At 48.4% G+C, this 20,793-nt stretch overlaps 1 protein-coding gene across 11 annotated transcripts in view; it reads right to left on the bottom strand.

Moving 5' to 3' along the window:
- Positions 1 to 20,793, bottom strand: part of mcf2la (mcf.2 cell line derived transforming sequence-like a) — a 75,856-nt gene that overhangs the window by 2,123 nt on the left and 52,940 nt on the right. For 5 of the 11 annotated variants that reach the window (XM_046323523.1, XM_046323516.1, XM_046323518.1 and 2 more), the window contains 24 exons: positions 19,408 to 19,527; positions 19,181 to 19,297; positions 18,747 to 18,896; positions 18,360 to 18,484; positions 16,827 to 16,941; positions 15,939 to 16,058; positions 14,880 to 15,071; positions 14,237 to 14,428; positions 13,803 to 13,962; positions 9,246 to 9,390; positions 7,792 to 7,858; positions 7,511 to 7,626; positions 5,875 to 6,037; positions 5,519 to 5,737; positions 5,146 to 5,367; positions 4,749 to 4,920; positions 4,550 to 4,622; positions 4,349 to 4,449; positions 3,999 to 4,091; positions 3,745 to 3,801; positions 3,440 to 3,514; positions 2,081 to 2,161; positions 451 to 560; positions 96 to 321 (listed from right to left, as the gene is read on the bottom strand). In XM_046323523.1, coding sequence (XP_046179479.1) covers positions 96 to 321; positions 451 to 560; positions 2,081 to 2,161; positions 3,440 to 3,514; positions 3,745 to 3,801; positions 3,999 to 4,091; positions 4,349 to 4,449; positions 4,550 to 4,622; positions 4,749 to 4,920; positions 5,146 to 5,367; positions 5,519 to 5,737; positions 5,875 to 6,037; positions 7,511 to 7,626; positions 7,792 to 7,858; positions 9,246 to 9,390; positions 13,803 to 13,962; positions 14,237 to 14,428; positions 14,880 to 15,071; positions 15,939 to 16,058; positions 16,827 to 16,941; positions 18,360 to 18,484; positions 18,747 to 18,896; positions 19,181 to 19,297; positions 19,408 to 19,527 — 3,211 coding nt within the window. The remainder of the gene's footprint in view (positions 1 to 95; positions 322 to 450; positions 561 to 2,080; positions 2,162 to 3,439; positions 3,515 to 3,744; positions 3,802 to 3,998; positions 4,092 to 4,348; positions 4,450 to 4,549; positions 4,623 to 4,748; positions 4,921 to 5,145; positions 5,368 to 5,518; positions 5,738 to 5,874; positions 6,038 to 7,510; positions 7,627 to 7,791; positions 7,859 to 9,245; positions 9,391 to 13,802; positions 13,963 to 14,236; positions 14,429 to 14,879; positions 15,072 to 15,938; positions 16,059 to 16,826; positions 16,942 to 18,359; positions 18,485 to 18,746; positions 18,897 to 19,180; positions 19,298 to 19,407; positions 19,528 to 20,793) is intronic. The other 6 variants (XM_046323519.1, XM_046323520.1, XM_046323522.1 and 3 more) reach the window with 6 other exon arrangements.

Raw genomic sequence — 20,793 nt, 5'->3', positions numbered from 1 at the left:
ATTTGGGTAGCAAGATACAGTTCCCTCTTGCACAAACCGAGAGAGAGAGACTGAAGAGAAAGAGGCAGACAGACAAACAAATGGAGCCAGTGTACCTGAGCTGCAGAGGGACTGCGAGGACTTGGACTCTGTGATGAGGGTGAGAAGGTTGGCTGCTGCTATCCAGCCATCTTTGTTGCTCCCCAAGTTTCTAACAAACCACTGTCCGTCACCTCCCTCTTTAATGAGCTGCACCATGTCTCCACTCTTCACTGACAGGTCCTGAGGCCCTCCTTTCTCCTTCTCATAGTCCGCCACCACTGTGAACCTGTCGCCGACAGCCTTGGGTCACAGGGTAAAGGGCAAAGTTCATATGTTTGCGTCCAGTGTGTCATGTTACCATGTGTGTTGCTAGGGAATAACAAGTAACTTTCATAACATGTTGTATACATGTTGGCGACCATGACTCACCAGCTTCCTGCCTCCCTCATCCTCAGGGTCAGAGTTCATGGGGTCCTCGGCGCTGGAGTACCCATCATGCACTTCTGGCACGTCCATTGAGAAAGAGGCCTTGTTCCAACCTAGGGGGAGGAGGTAAAGAGAGAAGGATAGTAGGAAAGAGAGAAGGAGAGTAATAGAATTCAGCAAACTCGATTTGATATGTAGATTAAGATTTAGCAGTGGCACCAGAAATTCCAAGACATTCCAAGATAGATTGCAATTTAGAGAACGTTATCGTCATGGAATGTTTGATCCCAACATGAAGGATAGTTTGTCAAACTAGAGAAAGGGAGTGAAACTCAAGAGGAAAGGAAGAGTGGACACTAACACAATCATACACAAGACAAGGTGATATGTACAGTGATAGCTGGTGAGAACTGGATGCAAACACATCCATTGACAGAGTACACTGTAAATCCTCAAACAGAACCACAAGAACCAGATTAGAACCCAAAGAACATGATTGAATAACCAAGAAGAACAGACGTGGAGTCCTAGCATCCAGTGAGACCTAGATCAATGCATTGTGATCCGTCAGAAACGCAGACACACAGCAACCAACACGACAACACATGCTACAGAGAGAGACACACAGCAACCAACACGACAACACATGCTACAGAGAGAGACACACAGCAACCAACACGACAACACATGCTACAGAGAGAGACACACAGCAACCAACACGACAACACATGCTACAGAGAGAGACACACAGCAACCAACACGACAACACATGCTACAGAGAGAGACACACAGCAACCAACACGACAACACATGCTACAGAGAGAGACACACAGCAACCAACACGACAACACATGCTACAGAGAGAGACACACAGCAACCAACACGACAACACATGCTACAGAGAGAGACACACAGCAACCAACACGACAACACATGCTACAGAGAGAGACACACAGCAACCAACACGACAACACATGCTACAGAGAGAGACACACAGCAACCAACACGACAACACATGCTACAGAGAGACACACAGCAACCAACACGACAACACATGCTACAGAGAGAGACACACAGCAACCAACACGACAACACATGCTACAGAGAGAGACACACAGCAACCAACGACAACACATGCTACAGAGAGAGACACACAGCAACCAACACGACAACACATGCTACAGAGAGAGACACACAGCAACCAACACGACAACACATGCTACAGAGAGAGACACACAGCAACCAACACGACAACACATGCTACAGAGAGAGACACACAGCAACCAACACGACAACACATGCTACAGAGAGAGACACACAGCAACCAACACGACAACACATGCTACAGAGAGAGACACACAGCAACCAACACGACAACACATGCTACAGAGAGAGACACACAGTTTGCCTTTCAGTAAACAAACAACCCAAATCAGTATTTCCCGGCTGTGAATATCACACAGATATTCAACAGCAAATCTCAGAGAGAAGATTTGTCTGTGATTGTGGAACAAGCCAGTGATTTGTGACTATGTGTTGGAGGGGGTATTCTGTATGTGGAAGAAGCAGAGCAGGGTCCAGGCCAACCATACAGTGCAGCAGCGTGTTCCTCCCAGGCATGTTGTCACACTACCTCTCCTTTTGGCCTGTAAGAGACTAGAGGTGCTGAGCCACTTGGCCCTGCTCAGAGTGATGTGAGGAGTCTGACCAGGCTCTGAGGAGAAGAAGCAGTAGCAGTCAGCAACGTCGTCCAGATGAACGCGGTGTCTGACACTCAGGTGGCTTTGAAGTACACAGGTGTAGGTTGACTCATCCAAACTGTCTTACAAAGGCCATTGAGGCCAACAAGGCTTTCATAGATTTTTCACTTGTTTAAATCAAGATATTGTTGTATGCATCTTCTGTTTCAACGATCGTCAGATTTGAATGATCTTTTCTGGGTCATCTCCATGTTGCAGTCTCTCGTCAGTCCAGTGTCTTTAGCTAGACAGTGGGCCCCGGTGGCTGAATGTCTTACATTGATCTACTACAATTCATTCCCTCTCCAGTTTACTCTGCTTGCATGATGGTCACGCAGAGATATATTTTGGGATGATGGGGAGTTGACATGGTGCTGAGATGACTACAGTGAGGGAGGGTCAGGATGGCTGGATGACTACAGTGAGGGAGGGTCAGGATGGCTGGATGACTACAGTGAGGGAGGGTCAGGATGGCTGGATGACTACAGTGAGGGAGGGTCAGGATGGATGGATGACTACAGTGAGGGAGGGTCAGGATGGCTGGATGACTACAGTGAGGGAGGGTCAGGATGACTACAGTGATGGAGGGTCAGGATGGCTGGATGACAACAGTGAGGCAGGGTCAGGATGGATGGATGACTACAGTGAGGGAGGGTCAGGATGGCTGGATGACTACAGTCAGGGAGGGTCAGGATGGATGGATGACTACAGCGAGGGAGGGTCAGGATGGATGGATGGCTACAGTGAGGGAGGTTCAGGATGGCTGGATGACTACAGTGAGGGAGGGTCAGGATGGCTGGATGACTACAGTGAGGCAGGGTCAGGATGGATGACTACAGTGAGGCAGGGTCAGGATGGATGACTACAGTGAGGCAGGGTCAGGATGGCTGGATGACTACAGTGAGGGAGGGTCAGGATGGCTGGATGACTACAGTGAGGGAGGGTCAGGATGGCTGGATGACAACAGTGAGGCAGGGTCAGGATGGATGGATGACAACAGTGAGGCAGGGTCAGGATGGATGACTACTGTGAGGGAGGGTCAGGATGGATGACTACTGTGAGGGAGGGTTAGGATGGATGGATGGATGACTACTGTGAGGGAGGGTCAGGATGGATGACTACAGTGAGGCAGGGTCAGGATGGATGACTACTGTGAGGCAGGGTCAGGATGGATGACTACTGTGAGGCAGGGTCAGGACGGATGACTACACTACAGAGTCAAACACAGGTATGACATGGACTAGATAGAATACCTTTACACCCAAAGGGAGTTGGGTCACTCTTAATCTCGTGGCTTTTGGCCTTATGGTCAGGGCTAAGGGGGGATCCTGTTGGCCGAAGAAGAGAGACAGAAGAGAAGGAAACAGAGAAATTATAAAGCGAGCAATAGAAAAACAGCCGTGAGAGAGGGAAGAGCTTCCTGACACTGACTAGAATAATTAGCTACTTGCTAATACTATTGGAGACATCTAAATAATGAGGCTGGGGGACAGGCCTACTAAAACAGACACTCATTCTAATATTTGATGTATTAACTGCAAACTACACTGTAGTATACCTGGTTGAGAGAATACCATTGGTAATGTTAGACTTTTACCAGCAGGGTGAAGAAATTCTGCAAAGGAAAGCAAGCCAAAATATCAGTCTTCAAAAGCCCTGATGCAGTCGACTACTGGAAACGATGTGTCCTGTCTAAAATCATATTAGGGGGGTAGGTGAAGAGAGCTTGGGGTTGACTTCAAAATGGAGAACATATCTTTGCCATATATGATGACGACAACATGGGGGACGCCTCCAGGACACTAGTGTTACCTTTCTGACTCTTCAGATTGCTGAAGCCTTGAAGGGTAAAACGCTTTTTAGCCACTGACGCCCTGTCAGTGGTGGGACTGGTGACGGTCTCCTCTACAACCATGGTAGAGAAAGAGGGACAGGAAGGAGAGACAGAGTAAAGTGGTTTGAAGAGGAAAATAAGAGAAATAAAGCTCAGATTAAAGGAGGAACAAGGAAGGAGGAAGTAGGAAAAGATTCAAGGGCGGCTTGGGTACCTAACCAGACGAGGGGGGGGTCACTAAAACGGCAACAGAAGTTTGCTTCCTTGTCAAGAGCATTTGATAGAACTAAAAAACATTTTCTTTACTCAACAAAATAGGGCAACTCACCTTGGTGTTTTGGGGAGGAGGGGGAGTTGGGGTCAGAGTTGACAGCATCTGTCTTCTTCTCTTCTCCCTTCTTCACGCTCTTCTGACAGTTCCTAAATGGACTAAGAGGGAGAAACAAACAGGTGAAAAAGAGAAGAACCAACCATGTTGATTCCTTCTCTGTAACTGGCTCTAGCCATGGTTCTCTCTGTAAAATCTGACCTGAGACAGATAGGTGGGCTGTTGCTGGTTGGACTGGGAGACATTGTGTCTGACGCCTTCTTTTGACTAGATTCTGGAACAAATCATCACAGTTACTAACAGAACACAGACACAACAACAGAGAATTTAGCATCCAGATGTGTATCAACTCTGGAATGTGTGTGCGTGTGTCTGTAATGCCGCAGATCCCCTATCTTACCCCTGCAAGCATTCAGCTGGCCAGTCAGAACCTTCCTGATCTCGTTCAACCAAGATGTTTTGATCTCAGGTGTCGCAGCCTGGACGATAAACACCTCCTCTCTGGAATTACACCAGATCTCAAACTTCTTGTTGTCACCCTTGGCGCTCTCTGTGATGCCCACCGCACTCATCTGTTCGAGAGAACCGAAGAATATTACACTTTTATATCATTGTTGAACTCATAACATACTATAGATCCAAGTAAAAATCAAAGGAGAGCCAGCCAGCCAGCCAGCCAGACAGACTGGCAGAAAGTCAGTCAGGACATTGAGGAAGTATTTGAAGCTGTACGAGGGGGCTTTGTCGTAACCCTCCCCCAGACAGTGAGCCAGTCCGCCAGACATAAACAGACTCACGTTGAGGGAGTGTTTAAAGCTGTAGGACGGGGCTTTCTCGTAACCCTCCCCATTCTCCTCCCGTCTCTTACAGAAGAGCAGGGCTTTTTCATGCAGGAACAGGTGTCTCTGCATGGGCTTGAAGCGGGCCAGGTCCTTGACCTTAGCGTGACCTTTCTTGTGTTCCGTCCACACGCTGAACGACCCCTGCATCAGCAGCCTGCCCAACTCCGTCAGGCTCCCCTGGGGATCAATAAATTAACACAACCATTCAATCACAAGTAGGAAAGATAACTGAGCGCTGTCTGTGGTACAGAAGATGTTACACGGTTGGGTACATTTTTCCACTCCACCCTAAAGCACAAGGAGAATAGGGGTGTCGTGGTTAGCTGACCTCATATCCTGTGATGGCGATGAGGTGCATGGAGTCGTTGACGGCCTTCAGGATCCCCAGAATGGAGGACAGCGCCTCCTGCAGGTCCTCTGAACCCTCACAGCCCTTACTGTACTTCAGTAACTCCTTCAGTATCAGCTGGTATTTGGTTATCCTCTGGACTGGCTTGAGGAGGTACGAGTCCAACCCCAGTTTGTGTTCCAACTTTCTCTGGCACTCCTTTGTAAAAACAAACAATCACACATCAATACATGTTTTTGTGTGTTTTTTTTATACAAGCTTACAGTATACTGTACTGAGCTTGAGGATCCTATCCAAGATACACTGAGGGCCCTGAAAGAAAGGTGAAAGGTTACCTGGAAGAAGGCGCAGTCGGAGCACTGTCTCCACAAGCTCTCGGATCGAGGTTTGTTCTGACAGTACTTCTCATAGATCTGCAGGTCGCCCATTCTCTCCAGGAAACAGCGTCCCACCAGCTCAGGGACGTCTGTGTAGGTCTCCAGCTCCCTGAGGAATGTCCTGAGGAGACACAGACAGACAGAGGGATACAGGTTAGTACTACCGAGGTTGGGAAGCAGTGGGGGAGGTAATGTTAACCAAATGAAATATCCTTGAAATTGGTCCCTATTAAAGGTTGACGGATTATGATTTTTCAACGCCGATACCGATTATTGGAGGACCAAAAAAGCCGATGCCGATTAATTGGCCGATATTTACATTTTTTATTTGTAATAATGACAATTACAACAATACTGAATGAACACTTATTTTAACTTAATATAATACATCAATAAAATAAATTTAGCCTCAAGTAAATAATGAAACATGTTCAATTTGGTTTAAATTATGCAAAAACAAAGTGTTGGAGAAGAAAGTAAAAGAGCAATATGTGCCATGTAAGAAAGCTAACGTTTCAGTTCATTGCTCAGAACATGAGAACATGTGAAAGCTGGTGGTTCCTTTTAACATGAGTCTTCAATATTCCCAGGTAAGAAGTTTTTGTAGTTATTATAGGAATTATAGGACTATTTCCCTCTATACCATTTGTATTTCATTAACCTTTGACTATTAGATGTTCTTAGTATTGCCAGTGTAACAGTATAGCTTCTGTCCCTCTCCTCGCTCCTCCCTGGGCTCGAACCAGCAACACAACGACAACAGCCACCCTTGAAGCAACGTTTGAAACGCTATTAGGGTGCGCTAACTAGCTAGCCATTTCACTTCGGTTACACCAGCCTCATCTCGGGAGTTGATAGGCTTGAAGTCATAAACAGTGCAATGCTTGACGCACAACGAAGAGCTGCTGGCAAAATGCATGAAAGTGCTGTTTGAATGAATGTTTACGCGCCTGCTTCTGCCTACCACCGCTCAGTCAGAAACTTAGATACTTGTATGCTCAGTCAGATTATATGCAACGCAGGACACACTAGATAATATCTAGTAATATCATCAACCTTGTGTAGTTAACTAGTGATTATGATCTATAGTTTTTTATGAGATAAATGTAATGCTAGCTAGCAACTTACCTTGGCTTACTGCATTCGCGTAACAGGCAAGTCTCCTTGTGGAGTGCAACGAGAGAGAGGCAGGTTGTTACTGCGTTGGACTAGTTAACTGTAAGGTTGCATGATTGGATCCCCCGAGCTGACAAGGTGAAAATCTGTCGTTCTGCCCCTGAACGAGGCAGTTAACCCACTGTTCCTAGGCCGTCATTGAAAATAAGAATGTGTTCTTAACTGACTTGCCTAGTTAAATAAAGGTATACAAAAATAAAAATTACGTATTTTTATTTTAAATACCGATTTCCGATTGTTATGAAAACTTGAAATCGGCCCTAATTAATCGGCCATTCCGATTAATCGGTCGACCTCTAGTCTCTATAAATCAATATGGTTGAATGAATGTGCCTCTTCTGTAACAGCTGTTTACAATGACAGGACATTGCTCAGTAAACATTATGTAACATGGGTGCTGTAGTGGAGTAAAAGTCACCTCTTGTGGAACTGGTAGATCTCTGGCATGTTGCCAAACAGGACATCCTTCCTGTTGAGCAGCGCACTGGGGAGGAGGTGAGCCATGGCTGGGTTGTCCATCTCTGCAGCATAACCCTGGAAAAACAACACATACTAAAATGTTAACACAGGACAATCTGAAAATGCACATCAATGATAAGACAACTTTCAACAAAAACACATAAATATATATATAACTACAATTAGGACAGTAAGTGATGTAGTGGCGACCTCTAGTGGTCAGAAGTGCAGTACACACACCTGCAGTACACAGAGTAGCTCCTCTACATACGCCCTCTCAGTCTCCAACAGCTCGTTCATTACATGTCTGTAGGAACAAAACAACAACATTCTATTTAACATCAACATATTGTATTATTATTAGAGGTCGACCAATTATGATTTTTCAAAGGACCAAAAAAAAGCCGATACCGATTAATTGCCCGATTTTTATATATATATTTGTAATAATGACAATTACAGCAATACTGAATGAACACTTTTAACTTAATATAATACATAAATAAAATCTATTTAGTCTCAAATAAATAATGAAACATGTTCAATTTGGTTTAAATTATGCAAAAACAAAGTTTTGGAGAAGAAAGTAAAAGTGCAATATGTGCCATGTAAAAAGCTAACGTTTAAGTTCCTTGCTCAGAACATGAGCATATATGAAAGCTGGTGGTTCCTTTTAACATGAGTCTTCAATATTCCCAGTTAAGAATTTTTAGGTTGTAGTTATTATAGGAATTATAGGACTATTTCTCTCTATACATTTGTATTTCATATACCTTTGACTATTGAATGTTCTAATAGGCACTATAGTATTGCCAGCCTAATCTCGGGAGTTGATAGGCTTGAAGTCATAAACAGCGCAATGCTTGAAGCACAGTGAAGAGCTGCTGGCAAATGCAGGAAAGTGCTGTTTGAATGAATGCTTACGAGCCTGCTGCTGCCTAACAGGTAGTCAGCCTGCTATAGTCTCCTCGTCGAGTGCAAAGTAATCGGCCATAATCGGTGTCCAAAAATGCCGATTACAGATTGTTATTAAAACTTGAAATCGGCCCTAATTAATCCATTCCGATTAATCGGTCAACCTCTAAATATTATTTTGATAAACTATACCGAGTATGAAATATCTAGCTATCTTTCTAACCATCTCTTTTCAATTGTGTTTCACAAGAGGATTAATTGATATTGTTATTTTTTAAACATATTTTTTACCCCCTTTTCTCCCCAATTTCGATCTGGTCTCATCGCTGTAACTCCCCAACGGGCTCAGGAGAGGCGAAGGTCGAGTCATGCGTCTCCCGAAACATGACCCGCCAAAGTGCGCTTCGTAACACCTGCCCTCTTAACCCGGAAGCCAGCTGCACCAATGTGTTGGAGGAAACACTGTACAACTGATGACCGAAGTCAGCCTGCAGGCGCCCGGCCCACCACGAGCCGCTTTAGGTCGATGATCCAAGTAAAGCCCCCCCGGCCAAACCCCCCCTAACGACAATGGTCCAATTGTGCGCCGCCCTATGGGGACTCCCAGTCATGGCCGGTTGTGACACAGCCTGGGATCGATCCTGGGCCTGTAGTGACGCTTCAAGCACTGCGACGCAGTGCCTTAGACCGCTGCGCCACTCGGGAGGCCTTTCATTGATTTATTTTAAGGCATTTCAGGCTATAGTATGACATCATTGACCTTTGACCCCTGACCCTACCGTCGGAGCACAGCCAGGTTCTCCTCCTCCTCAGACAGAGAGCCGTGTCTGCTGCCGCCATTCTGCACCTGGACCTCCACTATTCTGCAGTGTTCTACGTTCAAAATGTTGTCCTCTGCATTCCTCGTATCTTGACTCCTGTGAGCTACAAGAAACAGAAAGACGGAATAAGAAATACTCATCTGAACTTCAAACAACCAACAAAAATGTAATTTCAATCAATCAATGATATAGTCGGGGAATGAGATATTGTTTAAGGCGCAGTTCTTACATGCCACTAGATGGCAATGAATGGATCAGAAACAGGAGAGGCTGCTGCTGACCTGCAAAACAACTCATCAAAATGTAAAACTGACCCTTACCTCAACCAAACCCTTACCCCTACCCTAACCCAATTTGAACCTATTCTGAAATAAATTATTAGGAGTGTCCATATAGCCTTTTCCATCAGAACCAGAGAGACAGGGGAGGGAATGGTAGAGTCAGAACCAGAGAGACAGGGGAGGGAAGGGTAGAGTCAGAACCAGAGAGACAGGGAGGGTAGGGTAGAGTCAGAACCAGAGAGACAGGGAGGGTAGGGTAGAGTCAGAACCAGAGAGACAGGGGAGGGAAGGGTAGAGTCAGAGAGACAGGGAGGGAAGGGTAGAGTCAGAGAGACAGGGAGGGAAGGGTAGAGTCAGAACCAGAGAGACAGGGGAGGGAAGGGTAGAGTCAGAGAGACAGGGGAGGGAAGGTTAGAGTCAGAACCAGAGAGACAGGGGAGGGAAGGGTAGAGCCAGAACCAGAGAGACAGGGGAGGGAAGGGTAGAGCCAGAACCAGAGAGACAGGGGAGGGAAGGGTAGAGCCAGAACCAGAGAGACAAGGGAGGGCAGGGTAGAGTCAGAACCAGAGAGACAGGGGAGGGAAGGGTAGAGTCAGAACCAGAGAGACAGGGGAGGGAAGGGTAGAGCCAGAACCAGAGAGACAGGGGAGGGAAGGGTAGAGTCAGAACCAGAGAGACAGGGAGGGAAGGGTAGAGCCAGAACCAGAGAGACAGGGGAGGGAAGGGTAGAGCCAGAACCAGAGAGACAGAACCAGGGGAGGGAAGGAGTAGAGCCAGAACCAGAGAAACAGGGGAGGGAAGGGTAGAGCCAGAACCAGAGAGACAGGGGAACCAGGGAAGGGTAGAGTCAGAACCAGAGAGACAGGGTCAGGAGTAGAGTCAGAACCAGAGAGACAGGGGAGGGTAGGGTAGAGTCAGAACCAGAGAGACAGGGGAGGGAAGGGTAGAGCCAGAACCAGAGAGACAGGGGAGGGAAGGGTAGAGCCAGAACCAGAGAGACAGGGGAGGGAAGGGTAGAGCCAGAACCAGAGAGACAGGGGAGGGAAGGGTAGAGCCAGAACCAGAGACACAGGAGGGAAAGGTAGAGTCAGAACCAGAGAGACAGGGTAGGGTAGAGTCAGAACCAGAGAGACAGGGGAGGGAAGGGTAGAGCCAGAACCAGAGAGACAGGGGAGGGAAAGGTAGAGTCAGAACCAGAGAGACAGGGGAGGGAAAGGTAGAGCCAGAACCAGAGAGACAGGGGAGGGAAAGGTAGAGCCAGAACCAGAGAGACAGGGGAGGGAAGGGTAGAGCCAGAACCAGAGAAACAGGGGAGGGAAGGGTAGAGCCAGAACCAGAGAGACAGGGGAGGGAAGGGTAGAGTCAGAACCAGAGAGACAGGGTAGGGTAGAGTCAGAACCAGAGAGACAGGGTAGGGTAGAGTCAGAACCAGAGACAGGGGAGGGAAGGGTAGAGCCAGAACCAGAGAGACAGGGGAGGGAAGGGTAGAGCCAGAACCAGAGACACAGGAGGGAAAGGTAGAGTCAGAACCAGAGAGACAGGGGAGGGAAGGGTAGAGCCAGAACCAGAGAGACAGGGGAGGGTAGGGTAGAGTCAGAACCAGAGAGACAGGGGAGGGTAGGGTAGAGTCAGAACCAGAGAGACAGGGGAGGGAAGGGTAGAGTCAGAACCAGAGAGACAGGGGAGGGTAGGGTAGAGTCAGAACCAGAGAGACAGGGGAGGGAAGGGTAGAGTCAGAACCAGAGAGACAGGGGAGGGAAGGGTAGAGTCAGAACCAGAGAGACAGGGGAGGGAAGGGTAGAGTCAGAGAGACAGGGGAGGGAAGGGTAGAGTCAGAACCAGAGAGACAGGGGAGGGAAGGGTAGAGCCAGAACCAGAGAAACAGGGGAGGGAAGGGTAGAGCCAGAACCAGAGAGACAGGGGAGGGAAGGGTAGAGTCAGAACCAGAGAGACAGGGGAGGGAAGGGTAGAGTCAGAACCAGAGAGACAGGGTAGGGTAGAGTCAGAACCAGAGAGACAGGGGAGGGAAGGGTAGAGCCAGAACCAGAGAGACAGGGGAGGGAAGGGTAGAGCCAGAACCAGAGACACAGGAGGGAAAGGTAGAGTCAGAACCAGAGAGACAGGGGAGGGAAGGGTAGAGCCAGAACCAGAGAGACAGGGGAGGGAAGGGTAGAGTCAGAACCAGAGAGACAGGGGAGGGAAGGGTAGAGTCAGAACCAGAGAGACAGGGGAGGGAAGGGTAGAGTCAGAACCAGAGAGACAGGGGAGGGAAGGGTAGAGTCAGAACCAGAGAGACAGGGGAGGGAAGGGTAGAGTCAGAACCAGAGAGACAGGGGAGGGAAGGGTAGAGTCAGAGAGACAGGGGAGGGAAGGGTAGAGTCAGAGAGACAGGGGAGGGAAGGGTAGAGTCAGAACCAGAGAGACAGAACCAGAGAGACAGGGGAGGGAAGGGTAGAGTCAGAACCAGAGAGACAGGGGAGGGAAGGGTAGAGTCAGAACCAGAGAGACAGGGGAGGGAAGGGTAGAGTCAGAACCAGAGAGACAGGGGAGGGAAGGGTAGAGTCAGAACCAGAGACACAGGGGAGGGAAGGGTAGAGTCAGAACCAGAGACACAGGGGAGGGAAGGTAGAGTCAGAACCAGGGAGGGAAGGGTAGAGTCAGAACCAGAGAGACAGGGGAGGGAAGGGACAGGGAGAGTCAGAGAGACAGGGGAGGGAAGGGTAGAGTCAGAACCAGAGAGACAGGGAGAGACAGGGGAGGGAAGGGTAGAGTCAGAGAGACAGGGGAGGGAAAGGTAGAGTCAGAGAGACAGGGGAGGGAAAGGTAGAGTCAGAGAGACAGGGGAGGGAAGGGTCAGAACCAGAGAGACAGGGGAGGGAAGGGTCAGAACCAGAGAGACAGGGGAGGGAAGGGTAGAGTCAGAACCAGAGAGACAGGGAGGGAAGGGTAGAGTCAGAGAGACAGGGAGGGAAGGGTAGAGTCAGAGAGACAGGGAGGGAAGGGTAGAGTCAGAACCAGAGAGACAGGGAGGGAAGGGTAGAGTCAGAACCAGAGAGACAGGGAGGGAAGGGTAGAGTCAGAACCAGAGAGACAGGGAGGGAAGGGTAGAGTCAGAACCAGAGAGACAGGGGAGGGAAGGGTAGAGTCAGAACCAGAGAGACAGGGAGGGAAGGGTAGAGTCAGAGAGACAGGGAGGGAAGGGTAGAGTCAGAGAGACAGGGAGGGAAGGGTAGAGTCAGAGAGACAGGGAGGGAAGGGTAGAGTCAGAGAGACAGGGAGGGAAGGGTAGAGTCAGAGAGACAGGGAGGGAAGGGTAGAGTCAGAACCAGAGACACAGGGGAGGGAAGAGTAGAGTCAGAGTGACAGGGGAGGGAAGGGTAGAGTCAGAACCAGAGAGACAGGGAGGGAAGGGTAGAGTCAGAACCAGAGAGACAGCGGAGGGAAGGGTAGAGTCAGAACCAGAGAGACAGGGAGGGAAGGGTCAGAACCAGAGAGACAGGGGAGGGTAGAGTCAGAACCAGAGAGACAGGGGAGGGAAGGGTAGAGTCAGAACCAGAGAGACAGGGAGGGAAGGGTAGAGTCAGAGAGACAGGGAGGGAAGGGTAGAGTCAGAGAGACAGGGAGGGAAGGGTAGAGTCAGAGAGACAGGGAGGGAAGGGTAGAGTCAGAGAGACAGGGAGGGAAGGGTAGAGTCAGAACCAGAGAGACAGGGGAGGGAAGGGTAGAGTCAGAACCAGAAAGACAGGGGAGAGTTGGGTAGAGTCAGAACCAGAGAGACAGGGGAGGGAAGGGTAGAGTCAGAGAGACAGGGGAGGGAAGGGTAGAGTCAGAGAGACAGGGGAGGGAAGGGTAGAGTCAGAACCAGAGAGACAGGGTAGAGTCAGAACCAGAGAGACAGGGGAGGGAAGGGTAGAGTCAGAGAGACAGGGAGGGAAGGGTAGAGTCAGAGAGACAGGGAGGGAAGGGTAGAGTCAGAGAGACAGGGAGGGAAGGGTAGAGTCAGAACCAGAGAGACAGGGAGGGAAGGGTAGAGTCAGAGAGACAGGGAGGGAAGGGTAGAGTCAGAGAGACAGGGAGGGAAGGGTAGAGTCAGAGAGACAGGGAGGGAAGGGTAGAGTCAGAACCAGAGAGACAGGGAGGGAAAGGTAGAGTCAGAACCAGAGAGACAGGGAGGGAAAGGTAGAGTCAGATGGTGACGACCAGTGTGACATGTGGCGCAGAGTGTGGTATTCACCAGGAGGGGACATGGGGAACTTGATGATGGCTTCAGGCCTGGGAGCCACTGGTTGGACGGGCCGTGTCTGTTTGGCTGCCAGCTTCTTCAGACTGACCCTCCTCTTCTCAAACATCTCCTGCATGGACACCTGCTTTTGAAACACCTTCTCTACCTGCTCCTGTTAACACACACAGAGGGGAGGGAGGGTTAGATATTGACATTTTGAGGGTGTAGCTCAATAGTCAAAAACATCTTCCTCTCCTCGTCTCTATTCAATCGTTTGATTATACTTGGGGCCAGGAGTTTTTCCTGACCACGTGGAGAGGGGAGGGAAAAACCTGGAAAAATATCTCGACCTCCTGGTCAGGTTTCGTGTTCAAAACAACTGGCCCACCAAATACAATGTTTTCTCATGTAATGTATATCTGGTGCCTTCATGGGGCGCCATCTACCCTGAGCTCTGGGTTGAGGATGGAGTCATAGTCCCTCCAGATGGCGTTGAGGTCGGTGATCTGGTGTTGGGCGGCCGTGTCCAGGTACTTCTCCAGCTCCTGTAGCGCGGCCTCCGCCCCGTCCTGAGACTGACATCTATCTACCGGCTGGGAGGCAAGGAGGTAGATCCCTTCCTCACACCACCTCGATGCCTAGGGAGGGAGGGAGGGAGGGAGGGAGGGAGGGAGGGAGGGAGGGAGGGAGGGAGGGAGGGAGGGAGGGAGGGAGGGAGGGAGGGAGGGAGGGAGGGAGGGAGGGAGGGAGGGAGGGAGGGAGGGGGAGGGAGGGGGGAGGGAGGGAGGGAGGGAGGGAGGGAGGGAGGGAGGGAGGGAGGGAGAGGGGGAGGGGGAGGGAAGGGGGAGGGAGGGAGGGAGGGAGGGAGGGAGGGAGGGAGAGGGGTTCATTATACCACAGGTCAGAGGGAGAATGAATCCTTGAATGAACCCTAACTCTTATACCTTGACACTTGTCATACATCAGAAAGATTCCATCAGCTCTCACCTACTAGAGGGCTACATTGACCAATCACCCGGTTACTGATCCCCATCTAAACCAGGGTTTGCCAGTGTTTCCATGACCCTACTTCTCCCCTCCAGCCCTCACCTTCTCCAGACAGTGGTGCAGCTCCATGGCCCTCAGGAGGAGGACCTTCTTGGTCTTGAGGAAGGAGGTGACCTCATCACACACGGCCCTCAGCTCACTGCACTTAGGCAGTATGGAGTCCTCAGCATAGTGAGCACTCTCAATCAGCCCATCCCCCTCAGCGGCCAGGGACAGAGCCCAGTCCAACACATCCTGGAGAGAGAGAGAAACAGGCAGGTGAGAACACACACGACTACTATACAATAAAACAAAATAAATATGAACAAAGCAATCATAATGGAAAGCCATTAAAAATCCATGTTTCTTCCTAGTTGCCTCTGAAATAAGGACCGATGCATAACAGCCAACTCTTCATTTTACACAACGTATACAGTCTGTAAAGATTTCACTGTGGATGTTCTCGGCCTTATTGCAGGCATTGTGGTTTCAGTTCATGTCCATATATGTGATGAGAATGTAGAACGAGGGAGTAGGCTGTTTCTGTGGTGCAGAACCAGCAGTAACACCATCCACTCTACCACCACCAAACCCAGCTGCAGAACCTCCCCCACAACCCTCTCCTCCCCCTACCTCCCTCCTGCTGCTCTGCAATGGTCTGGGCCATCGAGGGCGACAAGCTCTCTTTCCACACACACACACACACACACACACACACACACACACACACACACACACACACACACACACACACACACACACACACACACACACACACACACACACACACACACACACACACACACACACACACACACACACACACACCATGTTTTCTAGTCACATCAGGGACACAACAGTAATGTATGTGTGAACCAACCAATAGAGGTATGAGTCTCATCTGTAAAGTCAATACTGTCATTGAGATGAATGGGGTCTATAATGTACTGGGGTACAACTAGAGTGGAAACAGGATACGACCCATGTCAGCTGGTGGAATCTCATCATTCAAGTTTCTACATTCATTTCACTCATCGTGTTTTGGATCTGTTAGACAAGTTGATGAGCTATGGGGAGGATGATGTGTGCTATTGGGATGAAGTGTGTGTGTTTGTGTCTTACACAGGCTTTCTCCTCCTGGCTGTTGAGTTCTCGTAGGATGTGTTCTGCATGGGCGGGACTGATGCCAACCTCCGAGAACGCCTCTACCCGCTCTGACACCACATCCAGCTGGGCACGCACCTGAACACCCATAGTGAGGGACAGGTAGAGTCAGAACACATACTACACACACACAGACAGACAGACAGACAGACAGACAGACACAGACAGACAGACAGACAGACAGACACAGACACACACACAGACAGACAGACAGACAGACAGACACAGACAGACAGACAGACAGACAGACAGACAGACAGACAGACAGACAGACAGACAGACAGACAGACAGACAGACAGACAGACAGACAGACAGACAGACAGACAGAGTCAGAACACACAGACAGACACACAGACACACAGACACACACACACACACACACACACAGACAGACAGACAGACAGACAGACAGACAGACAGACAGACAGACAGACAGACAGACAGACAGACAGACAGACAGACAGACAGACAGACAGACAGACAGACAGACAGACAGACAGACAGACAGACAGACAGACAGACAGACAGACAGACAGACAGACACAGACAGACAGACAGACAGACAGACAGACAGACAGACAGACAGACAGACAGACAGACAGACAGACAGACAGACAGACAGACAGACAGACAGACAGACAGACAGACAGACAGACAGACAGACAGACAGACAGACAGACAGACAGACAGACAGACAGACAGACAGACAGACAGACAGACAGACAGACAGACAGACAGACAGACAGACAGACAGACAGACAGACAGACAGAGACACACGCACACTCTACAAACAGTGACTGGGATTACATCTCCCATGATGCTCTTGTGTCCCTGTTCCTCTCACCTCACGGAAGTAGTATTCAAAATGGCGGAGCTGCAGACACTGTTCCAGCTTGGTCTGGTGTCTCTCCCAGAAATCATCAAACGCCGTCTCGGTCTCATCCAGCTGGCCCAGCAGTCTACACACGGATGGAGGAAGAACGGTAGACGAATGAAGGGAGAGAGGGAGGGAGGGAGGGAGGGAGGAGGGAGGGAGGGAGGGATGGGGGAATGAAGGGAGGAGGGAGGGAGGGAGGGAGGGAGGGAGGGAGGGAGGGAGGGAGGGAGGGAGAAATGAAAGGGGAATGAAGGGATGGAGAGGAGAACCTGAGTCCATAACAATGGTATTTCAGCTTGGATCTCAAAGTAACACTAAGTGAAACCAGAAGCACCTATTCATTGAAACGAAGCCAAGTCCTGTGTTTAATCAAATCCCTTACATAACCTACTCCTCCAAGAGCAGAGCACTTTACAGTATAACCAACATCATGTTTTGGTTTATGAAACACTGCAGTTTTCTTTCCTTTGTTCTCCCAATTCTGCTCAGCAGCTGTGAGTGCTGCCACTATGCATCCTATCCCCGTACTCCCAAAATACACCAGAATGGCACGGGGGCAGATTTCACTGCAGCGCGGCAGAACACAGCCTAGAAGATTCAGGGTCATGGTGGGAGATGAGAGAGTAGAGTTCTAGGTAACTTCTAGCAAGACACACACCACCATTGTTACTAGAGAACATGAATGTTGACTGTTTCATAACCAGTTGGACCTCAGGATCTCTCTGTCTTCTTTCCTATCTCTGTTGTTCCTACTGTACCCTGTCCCTTTCTCAACCTATTTTCATTAGCATTAAAGGGACAGTTCACCCTAAAATGTATATGCCGCCAAACTTTCCTATTCATTTAGGATTGAGGCATACATACAGATTTAGTATGATCTAAACAACACAACTGTAGTGGCTTCCTTTTCGCTTTACCACAGCCACTGCCCAAGCCTGAAGCGGGGTTGTTTGGTACGCATACAGTCCACACTCAAGGTTTCCAAACGGCCAAACATTCAATGAGATCCAGGGATATGGTGCAACAAAAATGTTTATTCTTCTTATATCTAACAAAGAAATGATTCTCCAATCAACTTAAAGCATAGATTACTTGATATGGAAAATACATAATATGACCTGTCTGTATGTCTGTATGGTCAAAAAACTATACCGCTCCCGCATCTAGCAAGGACTCCCTCCTCCGAAGGCCCAACTTCTTGCCTTTATCCTAACACACTTACCATAGTACAATGAATGGGCAAGAGGGGGGGCCAAAAACTGAGTTACACTAACAACAAATAAATATATCTCAATCAGGTAAATATAAATCATAAAGGTATGAACCTAATATTTCATCATGTACATTAATATTTAATATATTTACACAAATGTACATTTAGCTCGGTATGTTCAGTCTTTTATACAAATATGTCCAAATCGGCTCTAACAACAACTTTAGACCACTTCTGAGGTATGAGAGTAACTCTAAGCCTGACCCTTGACCCCTGTCCCCTCTGACCTCTGCACGGTGGCCAGGTTCTCCAGCTCGTCCTGGTTCATTGTATAGTCGGGTTCTCTCTGCAGGGGCTCGTTGATGCTCTCCAGGAGCCGGCCCCCCTGGCCCAGGGCCACACACAGGTCCTCCTGGGAGAGAGACAGAACATGGACACATCAGTTAGAGGGATCTACCATTGGACAGTACAGAGTATACAGTCTCAGCTACAGCCAAAGTCTGTTCTTCAGTATATCTTTCCCCTGAGAAACACAAACATCAGGAACAAATCAGGAACTGAATGTTTAATCGCACCTTGAACTTCAAATGAAACAACCTCAACACGATCACTTAAAACATGGAGTTTTTGATAATAGTCTGTATATTAATGACTTGGTCCCTCCGTGCCCTTACCTTCATCTGTCCCTTCTTCTCGGTGTGTGTGGCCAGCAGGTTGGACGTGGCCTGGGCGTCGTTGGGTAGCTCGGTCTCGGCCAGCTCCGTCCCAAACGACTGCAGGGTCTGAGCCGTGTTCTTCACCATCAGAGCAAAGGCCTCGATAGCCTGAGGATCGGACAAACACAACCCAATTGTGTCATCACTGGTTATAAACACACACACATACTATTGAGATGGGGCGGACTAATGGGACAGTTTAGAATGAGTTCAGTTCAGTGAGCAGATATCAAGTTTGATTGGGCCCTATGTAGTCTGTCAGGGGTCTGGTGAGAAGGGTATGGTAGTAGGGTACTCACGGTGCGGTGTGAGACCCAGGTATCATGTTGGGATTGGGCCCTATGTAGTCTGTCAGGGGTCTGGTGGGAAGGGTATGGTAGTAGGGTACTCACGGTGCGGTGTGAGATCCAGGTATCATGGCAGTAATCCTGGGTTCCTCCCAGCTCCTGGGGCAGCTGAGTCCGGTCGATGTAGGCATGGAGCTCAGTCACAGAGCTCAGCATCACCACCTGAGACACAGGGAGGAGAGTCAACACACATGACCCTACATATGAGACGCATACAAAGGTCCACGAACGTCCTCACATCAGACGTGCACATGCATATAAAAAAAACATACCGGCACCTTCATCTTGAACTCATCCCTGTTGAACTTGAAGAAGATGTCGGAGAGCGTCCGCTGGAATAAGGTGGAGGGCCGCAAGACCAGAACCAGCTGTAAATGCACTGGGAATGAGCCCTGTGGAACACACACATTCATTACTTTGTGTTGTTGTTGTTGGGGGATAAACCTTCAGAGTTCTTATGGACTTGAATGGAATTCATTGATGCAAATTAAATGAACATACACACACATGCCTTACTGGAAAGAGTGGTAAATCAGGGTAGTGATTCATCTTGGTAAGTGAATCCAGTGTCCTTGTGTTTTAGGTTATTGTCCTGCTGTAAGGTGAATTTTTCTCTCAAGTGTCTGATGGAACGCAGACTGAATCCGGTTTTCCTCTAGGATTTTGCCTGTGCTTAGCTCTATTCAGTTTATTTTTATCCTACACAACTCCCTAGTCCTTGCCAATAACATGATGCAGCCACCACCATGGTTGAAAATATGAACAGTGGTAGTCAGTGTTGTGTTGGATTTTCCCCAAACATAACACTTTGTATTCAGGACATATCGTTAATTTCTTTGCCACATTTTTAGCAGTTTTACTTTAGTACCTTAATGCAAACAGGATGCATGTTTTGGAATATGTATATTCTGTACAGGCTTCCTTCTTTTCAATCTGACATTTAGGTTAGTATTGTGGAGTAAGTACAATGCTGTTGATCCATCCTCAGTTTCCTCCCATCACAGCCATTAAACTCTGTAACTGTTTTAAAAAGTCATCATTGGCCTCATGGTGAAATCCCTGAGCGGTTTCCTTCCTCTCCGGCAACTGTGTTAGTGACTGGGTGTATTGATACACCATCCAAAGTGTAATTAATAACTTCACCATGCTCAAAGGGATATTCAATGTCTGCTTTGTCCATCTTTGGAAAACCTCCATGATCTTTGTTGTTGAATCTGTGTTGGAAATACACTGCACGACTGAGGGACCTTACAGAAAATGTTATGTGTGGGGGTACAGAGATGAGTAGTCATTTAAAAAGCATGTTAAACACTTATTACACTTAACACTTATTATTATTATTATTATTACACACAGAGTGAATACATGCAACTTATTATGTGACTTATTACGCACATTTTTACTCCTGAACTTATTTAGCCTTGCCGTAGCAAAGGGGTTGAATACTTACTGACTCAAGACATTTTAGCTTTTCATTTTTTCATTAAGTTGCAAATATTTCTAAAAATATAATTCCATTTTGACATTATGGGGTATTGTGTGTAGGCCAGGGACACAACATATAAATGTAATCCATTTTAAACTCAGGCTGTAACACAACAACATGTGGAGAAAGTCGAGAAGTGTGAACACTTTCTGAAGGCCCTGTAAGCCAGATG

The sequence above is a fragment of the Oncorhynchus gorbuscha genome, linkage group LG23 (assembly GCF_021184085.1).
Source record: "Oncorhynchus gorbuscha isolate QuinsamMale2020 ecotype Even-year linkage group LG23, OgorEven_v1.0, whole genome shotgun sequence".
In the NCBI taxonomy this organism is placed as follows: domain Eukaryota; kingdom Metazoa; phylum Chordata; class Actinopteri; order Salmoniformes; family Salmonidae; genus Oncorhynchus; species Oncorhynchus gorbuscha.
The sequence above is the reverse complement of the archived record's forward strand: the minus strand, read 5'-3'. Positions and strand labels throughout refer to the sequence as shown.